Source organism: Parasteatoda tepidariorum, chromosome 7, assembly GCF_982258835.1.
Source record: "Parasteatoda tepidariorum strain Cologne lab strain chromosome 7, Ptep-v5.0, whole genome shotgun sequence".
Lineage (NCBI taxonomy): Eukaryota > Metazoa > Arthropoda > Arachnida > Araneae > Theridiidae > Parasteatoda > Parasteatoda tepidariorum.
Genome location: NC_141761.1, coordinates 10,015,936 through 10,040,065, shown reverse-complemented (window position 1 = coordinate 10,040,065; position 24,130 = coordinate 10,015,936). Strand labels below are relative to the sequence as shown.

Here is a 24,130-nt window from a genome sequence, read left to right as displayed (position 1 = left end):
AACTGTAGTTTGTCTCTTATTAAGTAAAATAATAATAAATATTTACTAAAATTTATTTTTTGAATGGAATTATCTTTTGATAAACGAATTTTACAGTTGTATGCCAAAAATTTTCAATTGGGTATAATATGAAAAAAACACAACTACTTCGATTTAGTAGGAACAACATATGACGCAATGCTAAACGAATGGAATTTAGTTGTTGTTTATTTAGTTATTGTTATTAGTAGTTGTTGTTATTTGTTTTAGTTGTTGTTGTTTATTTAGTTGTATTTAGTTTCAATAACTTTTCTTTATAATGCAATAAAATCTGGCGAGCAGCTATTTAAACGATCGAACACTTCGTTTGTTTATTTGTGGCTTGAAGTTAGGCTCGCAGAAAATGCCGTTCATGGGTTAAATTTAGTAGGAACAACACAACCTGTGACGTAGGCTATATTATACCCAGGGGTCCAAACTTTAGATAGCCAAACTATCGGGACACTGTTTCCAAGATTGCGGCTATATCCTCTATAACGTAGAGGTCCGAAATTTGAATCCGTTGAAAAAAAAAATCTATGTTTCTTCTGAGAAAGTATATTTTTGTTTCTGATTTCGTAACTTAAAATATCGTCTGCATTAATTAGCATATCTGATATCATTCCATCGAATCATTAGATAGTCCTTGAATGTGAAGATCCGATTATTAAATCCCATGATATAATTATTCGGGTCCGATGATATAAATAATAATGAATAATTTATTTTTTGTGCACTATACATGCACTTTATTTAATGCAACTTTATTAAATTAAAAAGCACTTTTATTACAGTTTTCTTCAAAATTATGAGGCCCCTTTAATGCTATTGGGAGATTTCGCACTTTTAAGTTAGCTTCCGTTCGATCCTGTACATAAAATTGAAGCTACTACGCATGCTCGTGTTTATTTTCTTTGCGTTATGTTGGCGTCGTTTACGTTATGTTGGCGTGACAAAGCTGTAAACATGCTCTTAATAGCTATTAAATGTCGTTTTTTATTTAAGTTTGCCTTGGAACTAAAACTTGAAAATGGAATGCGAATTTGAGGAAATATAGTGATGAAATTTAGAAATGAATCCTGTCGCCTTAGAACCATTTGTTCATTCTATAACAGGGGTTCCCAACTGGCGCCCCGCGAAGCCTTTTTTTGTGGCCCGCGAACTAAAATATATCAGTTGTCATTTTTCTGCGGGCAATTTTAGTAAAAATTCTATATGGGTTTAAAATACTTTTCTCGTTAATAAAAACCTAATTTCTTCGTTTCTGTAAAATTTAACATACCAACGGTGCAAAGAAATTTATTTTTCAGGTTTTCCATCCAAGAAAATATTTATTCAAATACAAAAATAATCGTGTATGTTGCTCTTTTTTATTTAATTTTTTTTTTTTTTTTTTGTATTTGTGAATATAATTTAGCGTGTACGTATCAAAAATTTTCTCGAAGAAATTCTCCGATTTAACTTTTTGAAACCACTCATTTTGGGCGAAAATACTTACACACATATTTGTAAATTTAAAATGTAAATATCGATTCTCTGGTGGTAGCAGTAGACAAAGCTCAATTTTCTCATTGAATATTTTGTGTGCTACTATGTATATTTTAATTCCTTAACAATTAGATATCTGTTGCACATTAATTGTTTAATACATAGGGGCACATTAAAGTTATTGTAGCCCGAATTTTTATTATTTATGTCTTTAAAATTATTATTAATAACAATTAAATATTTTTAAAAATCTACTTCTTATTTTAATTTGTAATTCAATACTTTTGTTTTGTACAACTTGGTAAAACTCTCACAGTAATATTTAATGTTTCTTCAAACATAAAAGAGTCCTACAAAAAATTTTGATGAAGTTGAGGCCCTCCATTTGACTGGTGTTTTTAATTGTGGCCCCCGGCCTCATGTAAGTTGGAAACCCCTGTTCTATAAATAAATAATTTATTGGTTTTTGTTTATGGTAACAAATATGGTTGTCTTACTGCACTAGTTCCATAAGAAACTTAGATATATTTTCGCTATTTCAAAATTATATACATTTAACTATGCAATTTAGTTAAAGGAAGTTCAACAAGCAATGGAATTTTAATAATATTTTTTAAATATTAATAATAGTAAGATGCATTCTTTATCACTGAATTCATCGAAATCTATAATCTACCAAATTTTTCTGCTCACAGATCCATAGCTTTACGTCGAGCAAATTTTGAATCGTATGCCTTAAAGAAATAGTCTTTTTTTTTTATACATCCATTGTAAATGTTTGTTTTGATTTTCTGGTCTAAGTTAAAAGGATGTGCCACTACGTCCAGAACTGACGCATGCGTACTAGAAGAGTGCAACGCACAAAAAAGAGGGATATATTTGAAACACGTTTTAGCTCAGGGGTTTCCAACTTACATGAGACCGGGGGCCACAATTAACAACACCAGTCAAATGGCGGGCTGCAACTTTATGAAAATTTTAAATTGGGCTCTTTTATGTTTGAAGGAAGGTTAAATATTAGTGTCAGATTTTTATGAAGTTGTACGAAACAAAAGTATTGAATTACAAATTAAAATAAGTTGATTTTTAAAAATATGCAATTGCATATAAAAAAAATTCTGGCTACAATAATTTTAATGTGCACCTATGCATCAAACAATTAATGTGAAACAGATATCAAATTGTTAAGATATAAAACCCATATAGATTTTCTACGAAAATTGTCCCCAAAAAAATGACAACTAATATATTTTGGTTCGCGGGCCAAAAAAAAAAGACTTCGCGGGCAGGATGAGGCCGGAGGGCCGCCAGTTGGAAACCCCTGTTTTAGCTGAATTGTGACCTACAAAAAACAGGCGAATTGTAGGAAATCCTTAGCTCACGTGACAAAAATTTCTGTCTAAAACAACCTTTAACCGATTTATGATCTAGATGGAAAGAATTCAATTTCCCTATGATTTTTCCCTTCGAAATAAAATTTCTAGCTGCAGCTGTTAACTGCTAAAATCTGAAAGTATCAAGTACAGGGCTGCGTGCCTGTGTTATTATTTAACCTACTTATGTTAGAACAACAAAAATTTTACGAAGATATGGTCAAAATATAATAACTCATTTTTGATTTTCTTCCAAATATTAACGGTTGGTAGGGGATCATTAGTCTGTCAAAATTTCTTATCTTATACTCAAAAAAGTTACGGCCTAATTATCCTGCATCCTACCTCCGATAAATTTATTAATTTTGATAAGAATTTTGATTTTAACAAGTACCTTGAAATTATTCTACTATACGTTAGCTCATCGAAGAAAATCGTTATCCCACTTTTTCCCCGGTCAACTTTTAGAAAAAATTATACATTTTAGCAAATAAAATATCAAGTTTTACCAAATTTTTGTTCTAAAAAACAAGAGAACATGTTACACTTATCAACAACTGGAAATGTATATAAAAAAAAAGAAAATCCATACAGACCTACCTATATGTAACACTTGCATTTACAAACCTAACTTCAATAATTAATCGCAAGCATGCATTGTAAGAGAAGTAAAAACAATACTTATGTTTGATTATTTTTACTTTATTAAATTACTACTATTAGTTCAAACTTTCCCTATTTCTTGCTTAAATGTTCAATCGTTAAAAAAACAATTTTCATTCACGCATTCAAGTTCAAATATATTTTTTTGAACTTGTCGCGGATGGCACTTAATGTTAATACAGTTTTTTCTAATAATTCATTCATTAAATAGGGATGAGCGAAAAACGAAATGGAATTTTTTGATGGGTTAAGCTGATTGTTTTAAATTTTACTACAAGCGATTCCGTTTTACACATATTTTAAAAATAACAACAGTAATAATTACTAACTTATAACTCTATTTGAACAGAAAAATAGTTTATTGCTCACATTTAAATATTTAATTTATTTATATTCGCTGTGTCAGATAAGTTCAATAAAGTACAATACGTATTAGCACGTGTGGTCCTCGTCACCAAATTTATACTTTTATAGTTGTCTGATACCAGTCGCTTTTTTTTTCTTCCTATTATTACACATTCTCCATACATATTTACATATCTTTAAAAAATATATATATCAAGTTATATTTAAATCTCAAATTATATCTTAATATATTTAAATTAAATATTTATTATAATTAAATATTCATATATAAAATTTTCAATCGTTAATAAAATAATTTTTATACGATAAATTTTAAGCTGTTTTTATTTTTAAAAAACTTAGATAAAGCTTAAATTATTTTTTTTATTGTTTGGATTCCGCCATTAGTTAAGGAAAAGATGGTTTTAAGTTGTTTTTTTTTATTATATTCATCATTGAATAGGCGACCCAATTTTTTAGGTTTACGACTAATGTTCAACTCCGTAGCCTTGTAATTTTGAACTCAATCCAGAAGACAAGGGAACTCCTAGATCAAGTTTTGGGAGAAATTTGATCTAGTCTTGAAATCTGATCTTGATTTTTGGAAAATTTGAGTTACCCTTTACATTTTTTTTTGTTACATGCAGGGGAAAACCTCTTACACTTAGCCTCACGGCAAGGGACTCTAACCCATGATTCGTCTACTTCTAAAGATATATTTTACGTCATCACTGTGGGCAGTGGAGCCGGTTGCAGAATTCGAACCCAGTTAACCTCATTGGACGGCTCTATCCCCTGAGCAATCGCAGCTTGTTGGAAGATATTGAGGAGGATGTTAAAAACTGAATACTGGAAGTTTAAAATCTAAAACTGTTATTAATGGAGGGCCATACTGAGGCAGGTTCGAGTTTTCAAAGGTCTGTTAAAAAACTAATGATTGTAATACTGTGGTAACAAACCACCTTCATTTTAAAGCTCTGATTATAGACACTGTAAAAATAAATATAAAGGTATAATAGTACCCCATGTCATTAATTTTTTAAGCAATTCTCTAGACATGTTTAACCACTGTAGTATACAATATTCCTGTATAATTTTATTTCAAATTTTAAAAAAATTTTAAGTTTATTTTATTTATTCTTCTTAGATATATATATATATTTTTATCTTTAGGCTATAAGTTTGGTCTGGAATGGTTAACTCCAACCTGTGAAGTTAATCTTTGTGGTCATGCAACTCTGGCATCTTCAGCAGTTTCATTTTTTGCTTTAAGTATGTTATTTCATTCATTTTTTTTATATAAAATTTAAATAATTGTTTTCAAATTAGCAGTAATTCTATTTTTTAAAAGAATATTTTTTCATGATTTGTTTAATGATTTCTTTTTTTATAATGTGGTATTTTAACTTTATTATAACTTAATTTAAAACTGATATCAGTTACTAACCATCAGCTGTGGATTGCTGAATGTATTAGCTGAATGTATTGTATTGTGTATTGGATTGTATGTAATGGTCTCATTTTAAGACAAATTATCCGGGCAAACACCGTCAGGCTTTGATGTGTAATTTTGTGTGTGTAAAGATGTGTAATTTTAAAATCTATTTGGCACCTTGGCGATTGTAGCTGGTGCGACAGATCACGATACGGAAATATGCCCTTATATTTTTTTAGAAAATTAAAGAGTTTAGGAATATGTTTTGAGTCTTGAAAAGTACTTAAGAGGTGCTTATTTTTTGTTCAAAAATTTGGATAAGCACCTTGATCTTAGGTGCATCCTTGAGATTCTATTATTTTTAAGCATTGCTGGAGTGTTGCAATTCTATGTCTGAGTTAAGGAACTTAAAATTTCTATCTTAAAAGTATTTTTTAATCCATTTTTATTTCTCAATTTCCATTATCCTTGATTTATTGTGACAAATCATTATTTTATAATTTTGGATTATACATTATTATTAGGAACAAAAAGTTTTTTATTGTCTGCCATGCTTATTCTTTTGCTATCTATTAAAGAAATAAAAAAATTTTTGCATGGTTTCTGATTTCTCAGAGTAGGGTTATCATTTGCCTTATGTAAAATTACATTTGCTTTTTTTAAAATTTATCTGCTTTCATAAAAAAATAACGACAGAATATTGTTTATACGTATGCATACTTTATTATTAAGAGGAGAATTAGAGCATTATTTATTGTTAAGATATCTTTTTTTATGAAGCAGGTTGCAGCTTCCTCCTTTTACAATTGTTACATTTTTGATTCCCCAATGTTTTGAGATTTTTTTTCCTCTTCACAATCATTCATACTCAATAAATGATTTCCTTTAATTTATGAATTTTAAGATAAAGAATTTTTTTAATTCCTGTTGATCACATCATATCTTGCTTTGTCCCAGGTTTTAATATTTATCTTAGAGCTTCTTTTAAACAAACAATTCTGTTTGGTAATTTATTAGGGTTGTTTTTATTTAATTTGATTAATAAATTGACCTTTCATTCTAATAATTTATTTTCTTTGTTATAATCATTAGTTTTGTTTTATTATTTAATTTAATAATTTTATTAAATCTTTCTTTTATTATAATTTGGTTTTATTTAGCTTATTATAATTTAGTCTTAATTTCTATTAACTTATATATTTTTATTTATTTGTTTGTTCTTTAGTTTAATATTTATCATTAAAATAAGATTTTAAATTTTTTTATTTAATTTCGCAATTTTATCCTTTTAATTAATATTTTGCTATTTATCCATTTTGCTTTATGATTCTTCTTCTTCGTATTATTTTATAAATAGAAGATCTTTACTTATTACATTTTTATTGTTTTTTCCTCCTTCTATTTTTAAGAAAGTTTGTCTGTTGATTGAATATGTTTTAATTTCAATTAAATGCAGATTATTTCTTCAATACTTTTAGTAATTTAATATTTTTTATAATTTTTTTTGGTTGACTTATTTAAAAAATTGTTCTTTTATTTTATAGATTCGTCCTTTATTATCAGCTTTCTTGCAGCTTTGTTTCTTATTTTAGGATTATATTTATTTTATAGCTAAGGATTAAAAGTATTAAGTTATTATCATTTATTTATCTATTTATTTATTTATAAATCTATTTATCCATTATTAATTATTACTAATTATTTATTTATTTTTTTACTTATTTGATTTTATTTAATTTATACATTATACTATTAACTGAGAAAGCTTAATCGGGAACCAAAATTATAATTATGATGATACAACATTGAAGTTAATGTTTAAAAGGGAATGACCTTCCATTGACGTAAGCTTACCCTATTTTTTATCATCCTCTTCTGAACTATTATAAATGTATATGTCTCCCATTTTTATCAAAAGGGAAAAAATACCTAGGAAAGGAATATTTGCTGAAAAGTCTTCTAAATTGAAAGAGAACTTTTTATATCTGAGAATGAACAACTTACTAAAAATGTTTTTATGGTCTGAATAAATGTTATCAATGTTTAATATTCGAAATGTGTTTAGAATTTTGTTTTTTAAATAGTTATCTTTTTATTGTATAATTTGTAAAATCTTGCAAATTTTTTAATTTGTGGAAGTTGGCAATTATACCTTACCGCTTAACGTCTTTGTGGATAATTAGGACTCAGACAACCAATATTCTAGTTCATTAATATTTAGAGTTTTAATTTGGTATTTGACTAAATTAATTTGACTGAAATTTAATAAAGTTTTAACTTTCGCCATAGCTTAATGTAGTGTGTCTACCACTACAAAAATACTATTCCAATTCACTTGTATACAAGACATGTTAACTCGATTCTATACAGGGATACCCTTTCATTGATGAAGGTTGACCAAAACTCTCTCCCCACATTGATGTTCGTGATGTGAAAACGCCTACCTTGACAGAAACTCCCACTTCGATTTGATCACGTCTACTTTGATGTATTGTCCACATTGAACAATTAACTTGCGATTTGTGACTGCGACATTATCCACCTCCTCTTGCTGTTGCTACTCATACTTGATCACACACAATGTTGGCCTGTTTACACTCGACTGCTAATGTCAACGCAGGAGGGACCGCGATTTTTATACAACTCTCCCGGCTTCTCACAAAATAGCAATGATTCAACTAGTGGCATCTGTTCACCGAATTGTATCACAGATATCATTCTGGTGGAAGAGTACTGTAATGTGTCTACCTCTACAAAAATACAATTCCAATTCACTAGTATATAAAGACATGTTAACTCGATTCTATGGTGGGGTACCTTTTCGTAGATGATACATAGTCGATAACTACTATCCCCAACGCTAAATTTAAAGAGTTTTTTTGCAGATAATAGTTTATTTATTTTGCGATTTTTAGTTATTTATTTTATTCCTGTAGATAGCAAATCAGAAATTATGGAATTTGGAACTCTTAGTGCCATTTTGAAAGCTAAAAGCCTAAATGATAACAAGGTGCAAATTGATTTGCCTGTCTATAATTTTATACCAGTAAGTTATTTTTTCTAAACTTATAAGTTTACTGACTAGTTTTCAATTATTTTCATCGCATAGGTATCTACTTTTCCTCCATTATTACATAGTCTTCTTGATTTTAAGTGCCATTTTAGTGTGTGTCATGCGTATCTTTCTGTTTTTATCAAAATTGTGAAAATGTCTATAAAAAATCTAAAAAAATTTGTTTTACAGGAAGAACATGTATAATAAATATTCTGTACATGTTTTATATATAAATATGCATGCTTTAAATGAATGATATTAAATGTATTTGTTGAATTCCATGCCAACTGAAGCCTGTAGTGAATTTTTAAAGTTTAAGCAATATCCTTGTATTTGGTATCATTTTAATGGAAATTTGTTGTAATTTGTGAATACGGAAATTATTTTTTGAAGGTATGCGTGATTATAGTAAAATTTATCATAAGTAGAGGGCATTCATGATTTTGATTTATTCTACCAAAAGCAAACTGTCTGTTTTAAAGAAGAATACATTATTAAAAATATTACTACTTTGCATATACTTCGATCTATATTGTAAAGAAATTGTTCCTGAGGTTAACTAAGCAGTGATTTCAAAAAAGTTTTCTTTTTTTATAAGTCAAAAATTATCTCAAATATACATTTGTCTCCTTTGTTACAATTATTCTTTAAAGTTTATTTTATTCATTACACAAGAAACCTTTAAACTTAATACTTGGTCTTTAGTATAAAGTCTATTAGTACAATCATGTTTAGGAAGGTCCAAATCACAGAATTTAGCAGAAATAACAGTGCATCTCAAAAATGTGGGGTATTATTTGTCCCCTCTGTTACAAGTACTTTTAATTGACTTGCAATTTAATTATGGGCCTCTTTTATTATTTTATGCCAATTAATTAAACATTGCACCCTAAAGTATCATATTCTAGTAGAATTTTTGTTTCCAAAAATATTTAATGTATTTTTTAGAATAAAATACTTGTCTGATTTCCCCTCTGTTACGCTTGAAATTCAACATTTTATTAATTTGTAAAAATTTATTAATTTTGTTAAATTTAAAATGACAATATGTTTTGTATTAATTTTCTATTTCTTAAAGGGCTTGATACGGAAATTTTTACGTTTGAAAATAAAACATAAAAAGAGTTTTTTTTTAAATTTTATTTTTGAGGTTTAAATAACTAGAAGAATTAAAATTTATTTCTATTATAGTTAATGGGGAAAATATATTTCATATAAGTATAAAAAACTTTGTAGAACTATTTTTTTTTTTAATATCCTTATAAATGTCGTCAATGGTTAATATTAAAAATGAGTTGTGAAAAAATTGCTTCTGTATAATTTTCTTCTTGTAAAGTAATTTTTTATGCAACCAGGACGCTTTGCTATCCTATCCCCATGATTGCCAATTTATTTAAGTTAATTTTCAAAACGATCAAAAATAACAAAAAGAAAAATATATAGTTATTATAATTTTATACAATCGCATTTTATAAAATTTTTAATCCTAACAAAATGAAAGATTGTCTGGATTTGAAAGTAATCAATTATACTTGAAAAAAGGAAACTTTGGAAAAATATGTTACAATAAAAAATAAAATGAAATAATTTTTTGCAATTTGATTGCAATATGTAATGTTTATCTTATATGACAGTTTAAATTTGATTTTTTTTTTTTTTTTGATTAAAGCTTTTATTAAGAATTTAAAGAATAAAGAATTAATTCTTAATTTCTTTAAAGTCTAAATGAAGAATTCATTAATTTAATAATTAATAATTTAAATATAAATGTTAAGTTATTAAACTTGGCAAATTGTTCTTTTTGCTCTCTCTCTTTTTTTACTTTCAACATCAACTCAAGTGTGAGCATATGAAATGAAGATCTAAAGAGAGAGAGAAAATTGTCTACAACATGAATAAACAGTTATTATTTAAAGCAAAAAGAATGAAAAAAATTTCTTTGGAAAAACAGTAATTTTAAGAACAAATTACAATTTTGAAAAAAAGTTCTGAAAATTCAATTCTTTAGTTGCATACCTGAGGATTGCAAGGTGGCTCGCAGCGTATCTTTTACTTCAAGTATAATAGTTACTGATTTTCAAACTAATTATCAAATGTAGCATTCCTTGTTAACTTGTACATTTTTTACATACCTCTGTGAATTCAAGTTTCTAAATCTTATGGAATTGGTGCAGAAAAACGAAATATAAGTTGAACCCCCAAAACAGCTGTGGCCAAGTCTCTAACACATTTTTAATAAAAAGAATCTCTTTTTATTTTGTAATATTAATATCTATAAATTGTTTTGTCTGCAAATTTATTTTACTCAAAAAAGACTAAATTTTTAAATTCAAAACCATGTTTCAGTCACTGAAATAATGTTAATTTAAATGCTAAGTTTTGCTTACATTTTCTATAAGACAAATAAAATCAATCAGTCTTAAAAGCAATTGATGAAATGCTAAAAATCGGAAACTGTGTTTTTGGCTCTATGTTGATTCATAAGAATCAATCCTTAGAGCCGTGCATGTGATTCTTCTGTTAATTTACGGAATTTTGGGAATCAATAATTTAAGTTCCGACAAAAAAAATATTGTAGTTTTGCTAATCTTAAATTTACATTTTGTTATTTACACATACCTGCCAAGACTCCTGTTTTTTTACCCTTGTATTTTTCAACTATTTCCTGTTCACCCCTATATTCTCAAATTTCTCCTTATTTGTTGAAGAAATAGAAAAATAAAATTTTGGCGATAAAATATCTTTTAATGGCAAAAATATTTTTCTTATTCTGCTAAAGATGGTGATATTGCTAGTACCGCAGTATGTTGAGTGTTTATAGTTTAAGTAATTATAAATAATGTTTTTAAAAAATCTTCTTTAGATTAAGATTTATATACATATTTTTTTTTGCTTATATTACAAACTTCAACAACACAAGACTGGAAAAAAAATTCCATAATAACTTTGTCTGGAATTAATGAATTAGTGAGTCAAGCACTAAAGTATAACACTAATATTCTAAAAAGTAATTCCAAAATAGCAAATTTAAAAGTTTTTTTTTTCTCATTGTTTTGAAAACTTATACTTTAACGAGATTTTGTTTCAAATTCCGATTTGCAATTCAAGAATCATTTATTCAATGGCATTTATTTGCCAGCAATTAGAATGAATACATTTTTAATGTGATCACACAACATCTAGGAAATTTCTAATTGCACATTCAATGCTTGCGATCCCATAACGAATCTGTGTTTCGATCTCTTTTTTTCTTCTTTTGCAATTAATGAAATTAATTTTCTCCTAGTTTTTAAAATTTCGATATTATTACAACTTACAAAATTTTAATTATGCCTTTGAGTAATTACTTTTCGATACGCTTGAGTTGTGCGAATAGCATCATAAGTACTGTGATACTATTACATCCTTGCATTACTTCAATAATTTTATTGGCTATTAATACTAAAAATTTTCTCAATGTTTAAACATTGCTTAAACATTGTTACGATTTGCAAAATTCTATTTGTGCATTGATTAGTCACGTTTTGACCCGACGCCACCATTGTTTTTTTAATAACTTTCTTTTAGTTATTGCGACTGATATGCATGCATTTTTTTAAATTCATATTATTAATTTTACATACAATAGCTTATAATTTTACTTACAATATTATTTAGAAACGAGGAATTTGATTCTAAGATTTGAGTAATTACCTTAAACTGCGCTTGATTATCACTAAATCCGAATTTTCTTTTTTTCGCAATTAAAACTGCTGATTTTCAAATTCTTTTTTAAAATCATGACATTATTATGAAATGAGATATTCAAATTGCACATTTAAGTATTTTCTATTGATATTTATGTAATATTTCAACCAATTATTCGGCAGTTATCTCTACTTATTATTGTATATTTTTTAAAATTTCCATATTTTAATATGTTATTGAAAATATTGAGAAAATGTCTGAATTTTGAAACATAAATTTAATTAACCCCTTTTTTGTCGGTTCTGATTCATAGTAAATACACTTGAGTTAATCGTTATTCTTTTTTCAGTTATTCTTATAAATTTGAATTCTTAAAACTGTTACTTGATCACCTAAGTTTAAAATACAACATAGATTCTAAAAAATAGTAGTGATTAAAATATATTTAAGGATATATTTCATATGTTTTGCTTATTATATCTATTTATTTATTATTTTATTTATTATATTTATTTAAACTTATGTTCCAAATAAACCTGGTAGATTTCATTAATAATTATTTTTAAGTTTAATGACTTTGGTTAAATTTTTAAAAATAATTTTCAATTATTTTGTTAATTTTGATACTTATTTATTTGAATGAGAAAAAAATGCAACATTTTCAAAACTTTACTGTGTAGTAATTTTTGAAAATTTTGTATTACTGTAAATTTTACTTTGATTGGAAAGTGAGACACATCGAACTGTTTCCTCTGGCTACAAAAAAAAAAAAAAAAAACCTACAGTAAATTGTACCTCAATTCTATGTATTCTATCTATTTACTATGATTTCTACTAAAACTGCAGGATATTTGGTTATACATTTAAACTTTTTATATGGATTTTAACATCACTTTTTTTAGTTTTAATTAAAAAATTTATTAAATTTATTTAAAAAAAAAGTTTATTTTAAATTTAAGGAGGAATATAAAATTACATACCAGTCAAGTCTCCTGTTTTTTAACAGAGACTCCTGTATTTTACTTCTATCTCCTGTTTATCTGTACACTCTAAATTTCTCCGTATTTGTTGAATAAATTTTAAAAGAAATTGGCAACAAAACATCCGCTAATGGCAGAAATACCTCTCTTATTCCTCAACAGATGGTACAATTGCCAGTACTACAATAAGTTGAGTGCTTATAGTTTAAGATATTGTAAATAATAATTTTAAAAAGAAATCGACCTTATTTCTTAGACAGTATAAAGAACAAAAGGATCAAAGCCCTACCAGATAATTATATACAGTATTTAACTAAGATATTTACTGATGTCTGTTGTTGAACTTCTTTTCTGAAATATTGAAATATGGAAAACTGCAAATATAATTCTATGTCCTAAACTAAATAGAGATTTACTATCTCCTGCCTAATTTGTTTACAGTTATTTTGCACAAAGAAACTTTCAGATTAGAATGAAAAACCTATGCTCCACGGTGAGGAGTATAACTGCAGGCGTACCACAAGATAGCATACTCGGACCAATTTTATATATCCTTTTTACGCACGATTTCCCAATCAAACTTAACTGCGTTTTATGCAGATGACACAGGTGTCATATACTTCATTCCACCTTAAGTTGGCACTGGAGAGGAGGGTAGGCAGACCGGATTACAGACGTTGTCATGGAAACTGGGTTACTCTTGAAGTCGGTTGAGGGATTATATTATTAATTTGCATGTCAATTTGGTTATGACAAGTTTTATACATTATTAGTTCAGCTATAGTTTATATTATATCCTTGCTTATTTTATACACTTGCATTTCAATTTAATTATGACGAGTTATACTCTTCAGGAGTCCAGCTACAGTTTATATTATGTACTTTCATATGCTTGATAGTATTTTTTACTTTCTTTTCAATTTAATTATGACTAGTTATATTCATCTAGAGTTCAGCTATAGTTCATTTTATGAACTTGCATGTATTGTACACTTGCATTTAAATTTAATTATGACAAGTTATATTCATCATTAGAGCAGCTATAGTTTATATTATATACTTGCTTATAATATACATTTGCATTTCAATTTATTATCACGACTTATATTCATCGTCAGTCCAGCTATAGTTTATATTATATACTTGCATATATTTGCTTATATTATACACTTGCATTTCTATTTAATTATGACAAGTTATATTCATCGTTCAGCTATAGTTTATTATATTCTGGCATTTATTATCTACTTGCATTTCCATTTAATTATGACAAATTGTGCAATCAGCTATAGTTCGTTTTATGTACTTGCATATATTATACACTTGCATTTAAATTTAATTATGACAAGTTATATTCATCAGTAATTATAGTTTATATTATATACTTGCTTCTATTTGCTTATATTATACATTTTCTTTTCAATTTATTATGGTGAGTTATATTCATCGTCAATCCAACTATAGTTTATATTATATACTTGCATATATTTGCTTATATTATACATTTGCATTTCAATTTAATTATGACAAGTTATATTCTTCATGAGTCCAGCTATAGTTTATATTATATACTTGCATATGCTTACTTATATTATACACTTGCATTTCAATTTAATTATGACAAGTTATATTCATCATGAGTCCAGTTATTGTTTCTATTATATACTTGCTTATATTATACATTTGCATTTCAATTTGGTTATGACAAGTTATATTCGTGTGTCCAGCTATAGTTTATATTATATACTTGCTTATATTATACACTTGTGTGTCAATTTTCATGGCGAGTTATATTCATCATGTGTCCAGATATAGTTTATATTATATACTTGCATATATTTGCTTATTCTGACAAGAGAAGACTCACAAGCTGACCATCCCAAGAGCTTCCATTCTTAGAATTGTCTGTCTTATCTCTTAAGAAGTCAGAGATGTAACATTCTTATCTGATTTCATTTCCTACATGCTAAAACCTGAGTCACAAATGACAACAAGTATCACATTAACACCTGAAAAACAATTTTTACTATAAAGGGTGGGTGGAGCACCATTCACAAACTAAAATCATTCTCGTACTTTGTACTCTGACAATAACCCAGTTTAACTGTGCAGGTTTTACTTATTTTGATAAAACTAGATTCAATTTTTAATAAATGATTATTTATTTGATAAAAAAATATATGTAACTCAAAATAAATTATTATTGTGTCACTTTTTTTGCACCAATATTTTGCCTTATATTCAAAATTTAAGGTATTGAATTTACTATTTCTTTTCAAGTAAAGCATAAGTGCACTTTTTTAAGTGATATAAACACAGAAAATAAAAGTTTATTCTGTTTTAAACTTTGGTGTCGTTTAAAATATAATATGACAAATTAGAAATATTTTTATTTCATAAATTACTAGACAGGGTTCCCACTGTCCTTAAAAACTGCTTAATTTTTATTTTGGAAAATAAGGGCCTTTAGAAGCACTTAATTTTGGTACAAGGTTCTTAAAAGTGCTTGATTTTTCAATATCAGTATGGTAAACAGGAACAATTTTTCAGTCTTACAAAAATATTTGAAACAAAAGATTGTTCTTTTATCACCTAGAATGTGACCATGCATCGAGTGTAGAGCATTTTAGGCAGGCTGGAAGAAATGTGTGTGAAGGGGATACAGGCAGAAAAGCAGGTCCTTTCATTATTATATTCTTTCTTTTGCTTAGAATTATGAGGAGAGTAAAGCATTCTAAAATAGAAGAATAGGGTGTGGATAAGGGGGATACTGTCCTTTTTTTATGGGCGGAGGGGCAGTTAGTTCTAAGTAGAAGACCCCACAATTACCTTTGAAATCAATAGAATTAAAAAAAAATTCGGTTCTACTGGTAGCACGTTTTTATAGGAACAGAGTAAAGCCTTAAGATAAGAAGTATCAGAAAAAAAGGTTTGAACTAGAATCCTAAACAAACATTTAGATTGTTACCTAAAAATTTAAATCTTCTCAATTAAAAGATCCCAAACTTTTTGTTATTAATGTCTATTAGATTAAAATTTAAAGTTAGATTTTAATGATCATTTTGTTCAATTAACATTGCAACTTAATATCATTTATAAAAAAAATTCTATTCAATTTTTTGTTGCTTTAAAATGAGTCCGTGTTTATCTCTAGATTGTTTAGTTATCTTATGTAAAGTTAATTCTTATTAACAGTTTCGGCTGGAAATAATTTTATGTGTTATGTCATAATAAAAGTAAATGTAAAACATATGCTGCTTAGTAATAATTTTAAAATGGTTAAGTTTCATACTGTTTTCCAAAATGTTTTTCAATATTTTTTTTAAAAAATGTTAACTGATGAGGTGATATTACCGGATTACTTTATAATAAAAGAATATCATTTTCAGTTTTAAACTGTTCATTTGGGATAAAAAATAAAATATCAAATCATAATAATAGTAGAGAATAATATTAAGAAAGATAGAGGAAGAAATATTGCAAATAAATATTTGTAAATGATAAAAAAAAAAAATTTTATCAGTATTTGTTAATTAAGAAACCTCACCCATTTTTTGGCCGTAGGAATGTGTTGATAACTTTGAAAAATCAGTTTTAACCGTTTTATTTATATATTCTACTGAGAACTATTATAAATGACTTATTGGTTTAAAAATTATAAATCTTCTTGAGCATAATTGTATTTTTATTCTATAATAATTTTCATAAAAATATTTATTTCAATGAAATTAAAAGCCTAATGAAAAATAGTGGAATGATTGAAGGTTCTTAGATATTATTAGAGCCTGTATTTATTTGAAATAGGACTTCATTTCTACTTTCATGCAGAACTCTTAATTGAATTTTTTAGTATTATATCTTTTATTATATACCCATGTAATATTCTATTAACAGAAAGAATTCTATTGGCATAACTGAATATTTAGCAAAATTGTTCACGACTGAATATGTGATGCAGTGAAATAGAAAAAATTGTTCTAATAATTTTTTTAATGTTTTTATCCAAATTTCTTCATTTCATTTACTGCACAGTCGAAAGTACTTTTAAATGTCCTTTTATTTTAAGTAATAAATTAATTTCTTAGTTATTATTTTAATGACTTTTTTTCCTCCAGATTATGCTGCGCTATAGTTTCTTATTTATTATGTGAGCATTTATTCATTTATGTGAAGATTATGTGCAATGTGGATCAGAATTAGTTTTCTTTTACATTTATTTTAAAGAATCTTGTTTCTGAGGTCGAGACAATTCAGGTTTGGAGATTCCTCTCCGTTTGTAGCCCATGCCTGATATCTCACTGTTTTTTTCTTTTCTTTTTTTTAATTTCTAATCAACTTGTTTGTGTCTTAATGTTTTATTTAATTATGCTAATATTTTTGGCCATGTTTTTAAATTGAAAAAGAAAAAAAAAACGTTGTGGGGAGGAAACATGTTGCACAAAACAAAATTTTCAAAGCAGTGTATTGCACTATTCTTTTAGCTTTTAAATTTCTTCTAAAAATAGTCTTGTATGTATTTCACTACCAATATTCGAATTTCGAACCGATATCATCATTATTTTTAAATAAGATTCGTAACAACCGTATATACTAATAAGTTGATTATATATTCTAATCTATAGGATTGATAGCAGTGAATCCTCCGAGGATATCCATAAAAAATCCTATTGCCAGATAGATTCCAGCCCGGTGCCTGTCAACACTCATCTCACACCTCCCCCCCTCTCACCTGATGAAACTGCCTTAGAGTCAAAATCCAAGAAGTGAGTGGAAGTCTTCTATAATAGTATAAAAAATTCAATGATCATCTGATTTACTGTCAAACAGTGCATGCTTAAATTTTGCATCTTGATTCAGTTGATGATTGTTTTCTTTCAAACCTTTTATGTAATTTTGCTCACTATTCTTCACACAATTTTGATTGTGTGAAGTGAATGAAGTGTGCAAAATTGTCATAAAACATTATTGAGAAGAAATAGTGAGCATGCTTTGATTTCGCTTTTTGATTACAACTTAATTCAGTTGATGATTGTTCTCATTCAAACACTTATTTAATTTTTCTCACTTTTTCTTACCACAATTTCAATAAAACTGTAAAAAAATTGAGATCAATTTAGAAAATCTTAATGCACTTCCTTTAAATTTGTAATTTTATTCAATTATGTGTGCTTTATATTTGAGGCTGCTTCTTTGAACCATAAAGGATACTGTAGCAATTGATCCCATAATCCTAATCCATATTGTTATGGTTGCTACAATATGGATTTGGACTATGTCATCTGTACTTGTTAATTCTTTGCTTTGCCCTGTCTGGTCCATTTATTGTGACAGGCATAAGTTAAAATCTAATCCAGGGTGCGTAGGTTTTTTAAAAAGTGCTTAAAGGTGCTTATTTTTTAGGAGCCCTTTATGGTGCTTTTTTTGTTGGATGTTTTTAAAAAGTACAAAAATGAGATATTTTTTCGTTACCATGTTGATTTTCGCCGTGACTTAGGCAAAAAGCATGGATTTTGCATTGTTTTATTCAACGTTTTCATAATTCATTTAATCACAATCGATTTCGGCGTAGCCCGACGGAAAATGCCAATCGATTTTGATAAAATACTTGAGCATATTCTGAGCTGGATTCAGTGGCCAGAATTCTTGCATTCTCATGTACAACAAATCATTTAATCTTTACATTGAAGAAATACTGAACCAAGTAGAAAATTTTAATTAAAATGTATTGGGGCCATGCACTAATTTACATTTATAATATGATTTTATTAAAGTTTTCTTAATAAATTTTTTACACATCTATATAAATTCAGTATGATCAATAATGTTAATCTTGAATATGCTTTAAATAATTTTTATATAAATCTAAAAAAATACAATTGATAACCTTTTTTAATAATAGTTATAATTTTGAATAATTTTTTATACATAATTAAGCAAAGTAATTATTAATTTAAAAAATAGAATGTACCACTCAATATTGAATATATTTTAAATTGTGTATGAATTGTTTTTTTTTGGTGGCTTATATAATCAAGGAAAGTGTTAATTCTCAGAAACTAGCGTTTTTAAAAAGTACTTAAAGGTGCTTTTGGGTGGGATTTCATTTTTAAAAGCCCTTAAAGGTGCATTTTTCAGCTGGCGTTTTTAAGAAGTGCTTTTTTTCTCGAATTATCATTATTTTTTCTTCAGTGATATCTGGTGGACCCCATGCATTTCACAAAAAAAGGGGTGTTTGCTATGGAATCAGTCACGCGGATAGAGAATTCGGATTGAGAATATTAGATCCTTATGAAAAGTTTTTCTTTTAAATTTATTTTAATTTTTTTCTTGTTTATTTTATTTTACTTCTACCACTTTTTTTTGACGTAGGGGATAAGGGTACTTTTTTTCTGAGTTCAGGGTCAATTTGAATTCATTTGGATTGGACCAGTGATTTGGAAAAGTAATGATTCAGGGTGGCCACCCACCTGGAAAACCTTGAAAACCTAGAATTATCAGGGAATTTTTTTTATACTGGAAAAAACCTGGAAAAATCAGGGAAATATGGATTAAAACCTGGAAAACCTGGAAATTTTAAAGAAAAGCTGGAAATTTTTTCTTATGTATTTTTATTCACTAATTTAAATTATTTGCTAATAATTTTCTTAATTTAAATTGTTTCATCCATTATACCCACATTTTTTAGACGGAAATGTATCTCCAAACAGTTAAAATATCATCAACTTACTTTGCTTTCGTCAAAATTTCCTCCATTATAACCCTGTTAAACTAAAATACAACATAAAATTCTCCCATGCAAATGTAGAAACCTTTGATCTCTATGCAGACTGTGCAATTTAGGAAAGGCAAAGATTATGGTGGATGTGGAAGACGGGGTTAGGATTCGGTTTTTAAATTCTGTCCGTGTTCACACAATGATTCAAGTTTGTTTGCAATTGAGAGTGATAATTTTTTTCTATTTTGACAAAATGTTTTTGTATTTTTAACTTTATTAAATTCTCTAAAAATTAGTTGGTTATAATTTAATAATAATAGATTTTATATTGCACTCTTTTTCTGAAAGCTTTTCAACTCCCATTCAAAGAAATCTGTAAATTATTTTTTCTCAGCAAACCAACCAATCACGCATTTCCCCCCATCACTAACAGCAATGTTTGTCGACAAATTGTTACAATTCTTGCATTATTGCTAATTTTTTCTATTTCATTTTAACCTTTTAAAGTATATTTTTATTTTGAAAAAAGTTTTTTTAGAACTAACTATATATTAATATCAAATTTGACGGTTTTGTTGGTAAATATTAGTTTTTTGATTCAAAATTCGAATTGTATAGTTATCCCAATATCGATAGTTCGTAAATGTTGCTTGCATTCCAGAGATGATATTTCAAAACTATTCCTCTTTTTACCTAAAAAAGCTGACAATGACTAAGAACTTACCTAAAAAAGCTGAATATATGAAACATATTAAATGATATATATACATAAAATATATATTTTTTTATTCATATGTCTTTAGTCAGGAGAAGAAAAACGAAACTTATTGTTTTAGTTCTGCACTGTACAAGATTCCAGTTGTTCAAACAAAAACAATTAACTATGCTAAACTAAAAAACTGTGTGTTTAAATTGGAATTCTTTAAATGTTTTAATTTCAAATAAAAAAAAAATAAAAAAAGTATAAATTTTAAGGAATTTTATCTATTTTTTTTCTTCTATAGAGTATAGAACTAAAAATTAAACAATTTTACATTTCTGACATTAATTTTTTTATACTGAATCTCTTAAAATAAAAATGCTGTTTCAAAATACCATTATTTAAAAATTTGACTTGAGATATTGGTTTAAGAAAAATATGATCAGTGAATTTTATAAAAAGCACTGGTAAGATGAAATACAGTATAATGCAGTATACAGTACAGCTTTATATTGAATTGTAATTACAGTGATTCACAAAAGTGTTGATACACTTATGACTTTCAATGAAATAAGATTATTCATTAATTAAAATGAATGTTTCAGAATGTATATTTAATGATAAAAAATGTGTTCTAATCTTAACAAAACTGAAATATTTTAAATGACAATATGAAATATTTTAAAAACATATTTTAAAAACAAAGGAAAAGTTTATTTTTAAGGAATCAATCATCAAAATGTGACAAAAACTTTATCCCGCAAAAGTCATCATACACTTTTAAAGAAAAAACTCAGTCTATTAGTAATCAAATTTTTCGTTAAATTAACATTTAGTGGAGTTTCCTTTAGCATCTACAATAGCTTTTAAAGGTTGAAAATAAGTGTAACTAGTTTGTTTTTTTTTTGTCAGGTGAAATTCGCGCAGAATATTTTTTAAAAATTTTTACAGAAACTTTTACTACACTCAATTGCAAATTTATGAATTTTTCCACAAAATTTATAATTTTAATCTCTGATTTGAAGTCCTTCGTTTAAGCATTTTATCACATATTGCACAGTTCAATTGAATACAGTAAACTAATTTAACATATTCATTACTGATTTACCTCTTAGGAAGACAAATAATCAAATTTGGTCTATTTTATTACGACTACAAATCATCTTTAAATGATAAAATAAAATATTACGGAGTTAACAAGCAAAAATTAAAATATAATTTTGCTATTATAGGTTTGATACTAAATTGCTAATAAAGAAATGAAAAATAATTAAATAAAAATAGCAATAGAGGATAATTTTAATTCTGAGATCCAAAACATTTAAATGTACGATGACTTTCGTGGGGTAACATTTTTGTTACTATTTGATTAAAAAATTAACTTTTGCTTTGTTTTTAAAATATTGCGTGCAGTTTTGCTAAGAATAGATTATGCATCTTATTATCAAATACCCATTGTAAAATATTCATTTTGATTATTGAATTTTTATTTCCTATTTCAATATAAGTTATAAGTGAGTGAGCACTTTTGGGAGCCACTGCCATTATTAAAAATTATTGACATATAATCACCTGAAACGGTTTTCTTTTCCTTAATGAAAACATATTAAACAATACTTATCCAAGGTTTTATTTGTTATTCTGATTTTATCATTTTGTAGGTACACTTTGAGCAAATACTACTTAAAGTAACACATTAAATTCAATAAAAACAATTAAAATTATTCAATAAAAACAATATATTCTGCAAGCTAAGCATATAATTTTCTCCACGTCCTAATTTTTTAAAAATTTATGTTGTACCAGAACATTAAAAAATAATAAAAAAATATCTTGTAAGAAAAATTTTTTTTTTCAAGATATATTTAAAAAAATGACATTTTGAATAAGATATTTTATAATACAGACACTTTTCTTGTACACATCCTACACTTTATAAGAAAAAGGGAAAAAAACACAAACCTGGAAATTTTAAGATTTTAACTGGAAAACCTGGAAAAATCAGGGAAATCTGAAATCTGTTTTGAGTGGCCACCCTGTGATTGTTTCGATTTACGTCTGTTTCTTTTTGGGTTTTTTTAATGCTAAAACTCTTTATAAAATTTTTTTGTTTTTCAATAATATCAAAAAAGGGGAAATGTATTTTTACCCCTTATCATTGATTGTGTGTGAATTTAAAAGGTGCTTATTTTTGATTGAAAGATTTGGCTACGCACCCTGCTTGCTTGATCATGTCTTTGAAAATTGTTTTGCATTTTGTTTATGCATATGTGAAGAACTTTTAATAATAGAAAGAAAAAATATTTATTAGTGTCTATATCCTGATTTTTTGAGTAAGTCCAAAAATTTTTTGAGTGCTTAAAAGATGCTTATTTTTTCTTGTAAAATTGAGCAACGCACCCTGTTAATCAGTTTAGTTGAGGTGCAAGATTCTCCCCAGAATTAAAAGTTATATAGGATGTAAGTTTTTCTTTTCTTTTTTTTATTAATTTTTTTTTAAATTTTGATACTGTACACTACACCCCTGCTCTTGTTACTTCTGTAAATTGCTTCCTGTAAATTAGCAGAGGTCTGTCAAGATATTTTGTGAAAGGTCCATTTTTGTAAAATTGTAAAAAAATGACGCGTAATTTGTGAATATAAAATAAATGTTAAGTCACATTCTTTCAACCAGGGTCCGCTTTTGTGAATTTGTGCAAATAGGGTCCGTTATTGCGAAAAAACTTTTTCAAGGAGTTTTCAAATTGTAAAGACATACAAAATTATGCTCAACACTGTAAAATTATAATTAAAAAAATTAAATTTTAAAAAATAAGCAGCAATTGCAGCTACTAAATTAGCGATGCAACGTACAAATATTTGGTATTTAGCCTATACTGCTGAAAGCAGAATATTCATTTTGGACGAATAATGGAAGAAGCGTCTGCCGAAGACAAAATTTAGTTCGTTTACATCTGTCTTTCTTCCCCCCTTTCCTGGGAAGGGTTTATTGCTTAACAAAACAATAATGAAGATAAACAAATTTGTGAAGGGACCGATTAAAAGATAAATTATTTTGTGAAGGATCTGTTTTTAACTTAAAATATTTTGTGAAGGGTTCGTTAACGAACCCAAATTTCTTATAAACAGACTCCTGATTAGATACTTATAATTTGTGCAAAATCCCACATAACTACTTTTCTGTTATTTACAGGACTTTAATGAATGTCATGAAAGAATTGATTCAAACTGAGATGGACTATGTAAATTCTTTGGAGTACATTATAGAGGTACTGTTTGTTGTGAATTATGTATTTTATGTTTTTCTGATTACATTATATTTACTGGTTGTATGTACAGAAGGGTTAACTATTTCTGATTACATTATGTATATTTTCTATCGCATTATACCAGGATTGCCACTCCACAGGGAAAACCTGGAAAATACAGGGGGTTTAAAAATCACCTAAAATAAGAGGGAAAATGCAGGAAATTTTGCTTTTTTCTTTACAAACTGGAAAAATACAGGGCACATTGTGTCTTACTTTTGTCTTTAAAAAAAAGGTGGCGACTCAAAGCGTAATCTATGGTATATTTAACCATGATTTTTTAGCTATACTAAACTATTTAATTTGCTATAGCATTATTTAAGTATGTTCCGGCAATTAAAAACTAATATCTAATATAGTTAT

General features: G+C 27.0%; 1 protein-coding gene across 1 annotated transcript in view; it reads left to right on the top strand.

Annotated features, from left to right (window-relative positions):
* Window positions 1-875: 875 nt before the first annotated feature.
* The window catches only part of LOC147806831 (puratrophin-1-like), an 81,794-nt gene continuing 58,539 nt past the window's right edge, over window positions 876-24,130 (top strand). Inside the window, 5 exon segments of the mRNA XM_087167266.1 lie at window positions 876-1,373; window positions 5,061-5,159; window positions 8,259-8,368; window positions 17,667-17,807; window positions 23,653-23,728. Of these exon segments, the coding sequence (XP_087023392.1) occupies window positions 8,322-8,368; window positions 17,667-17,807; window positions 23,653-23,728 (264 nt within the window). The 5' untranslated portion in view covers window positions 876-1,373; window positions 5,061-5,159; window positions 8,259-8,321.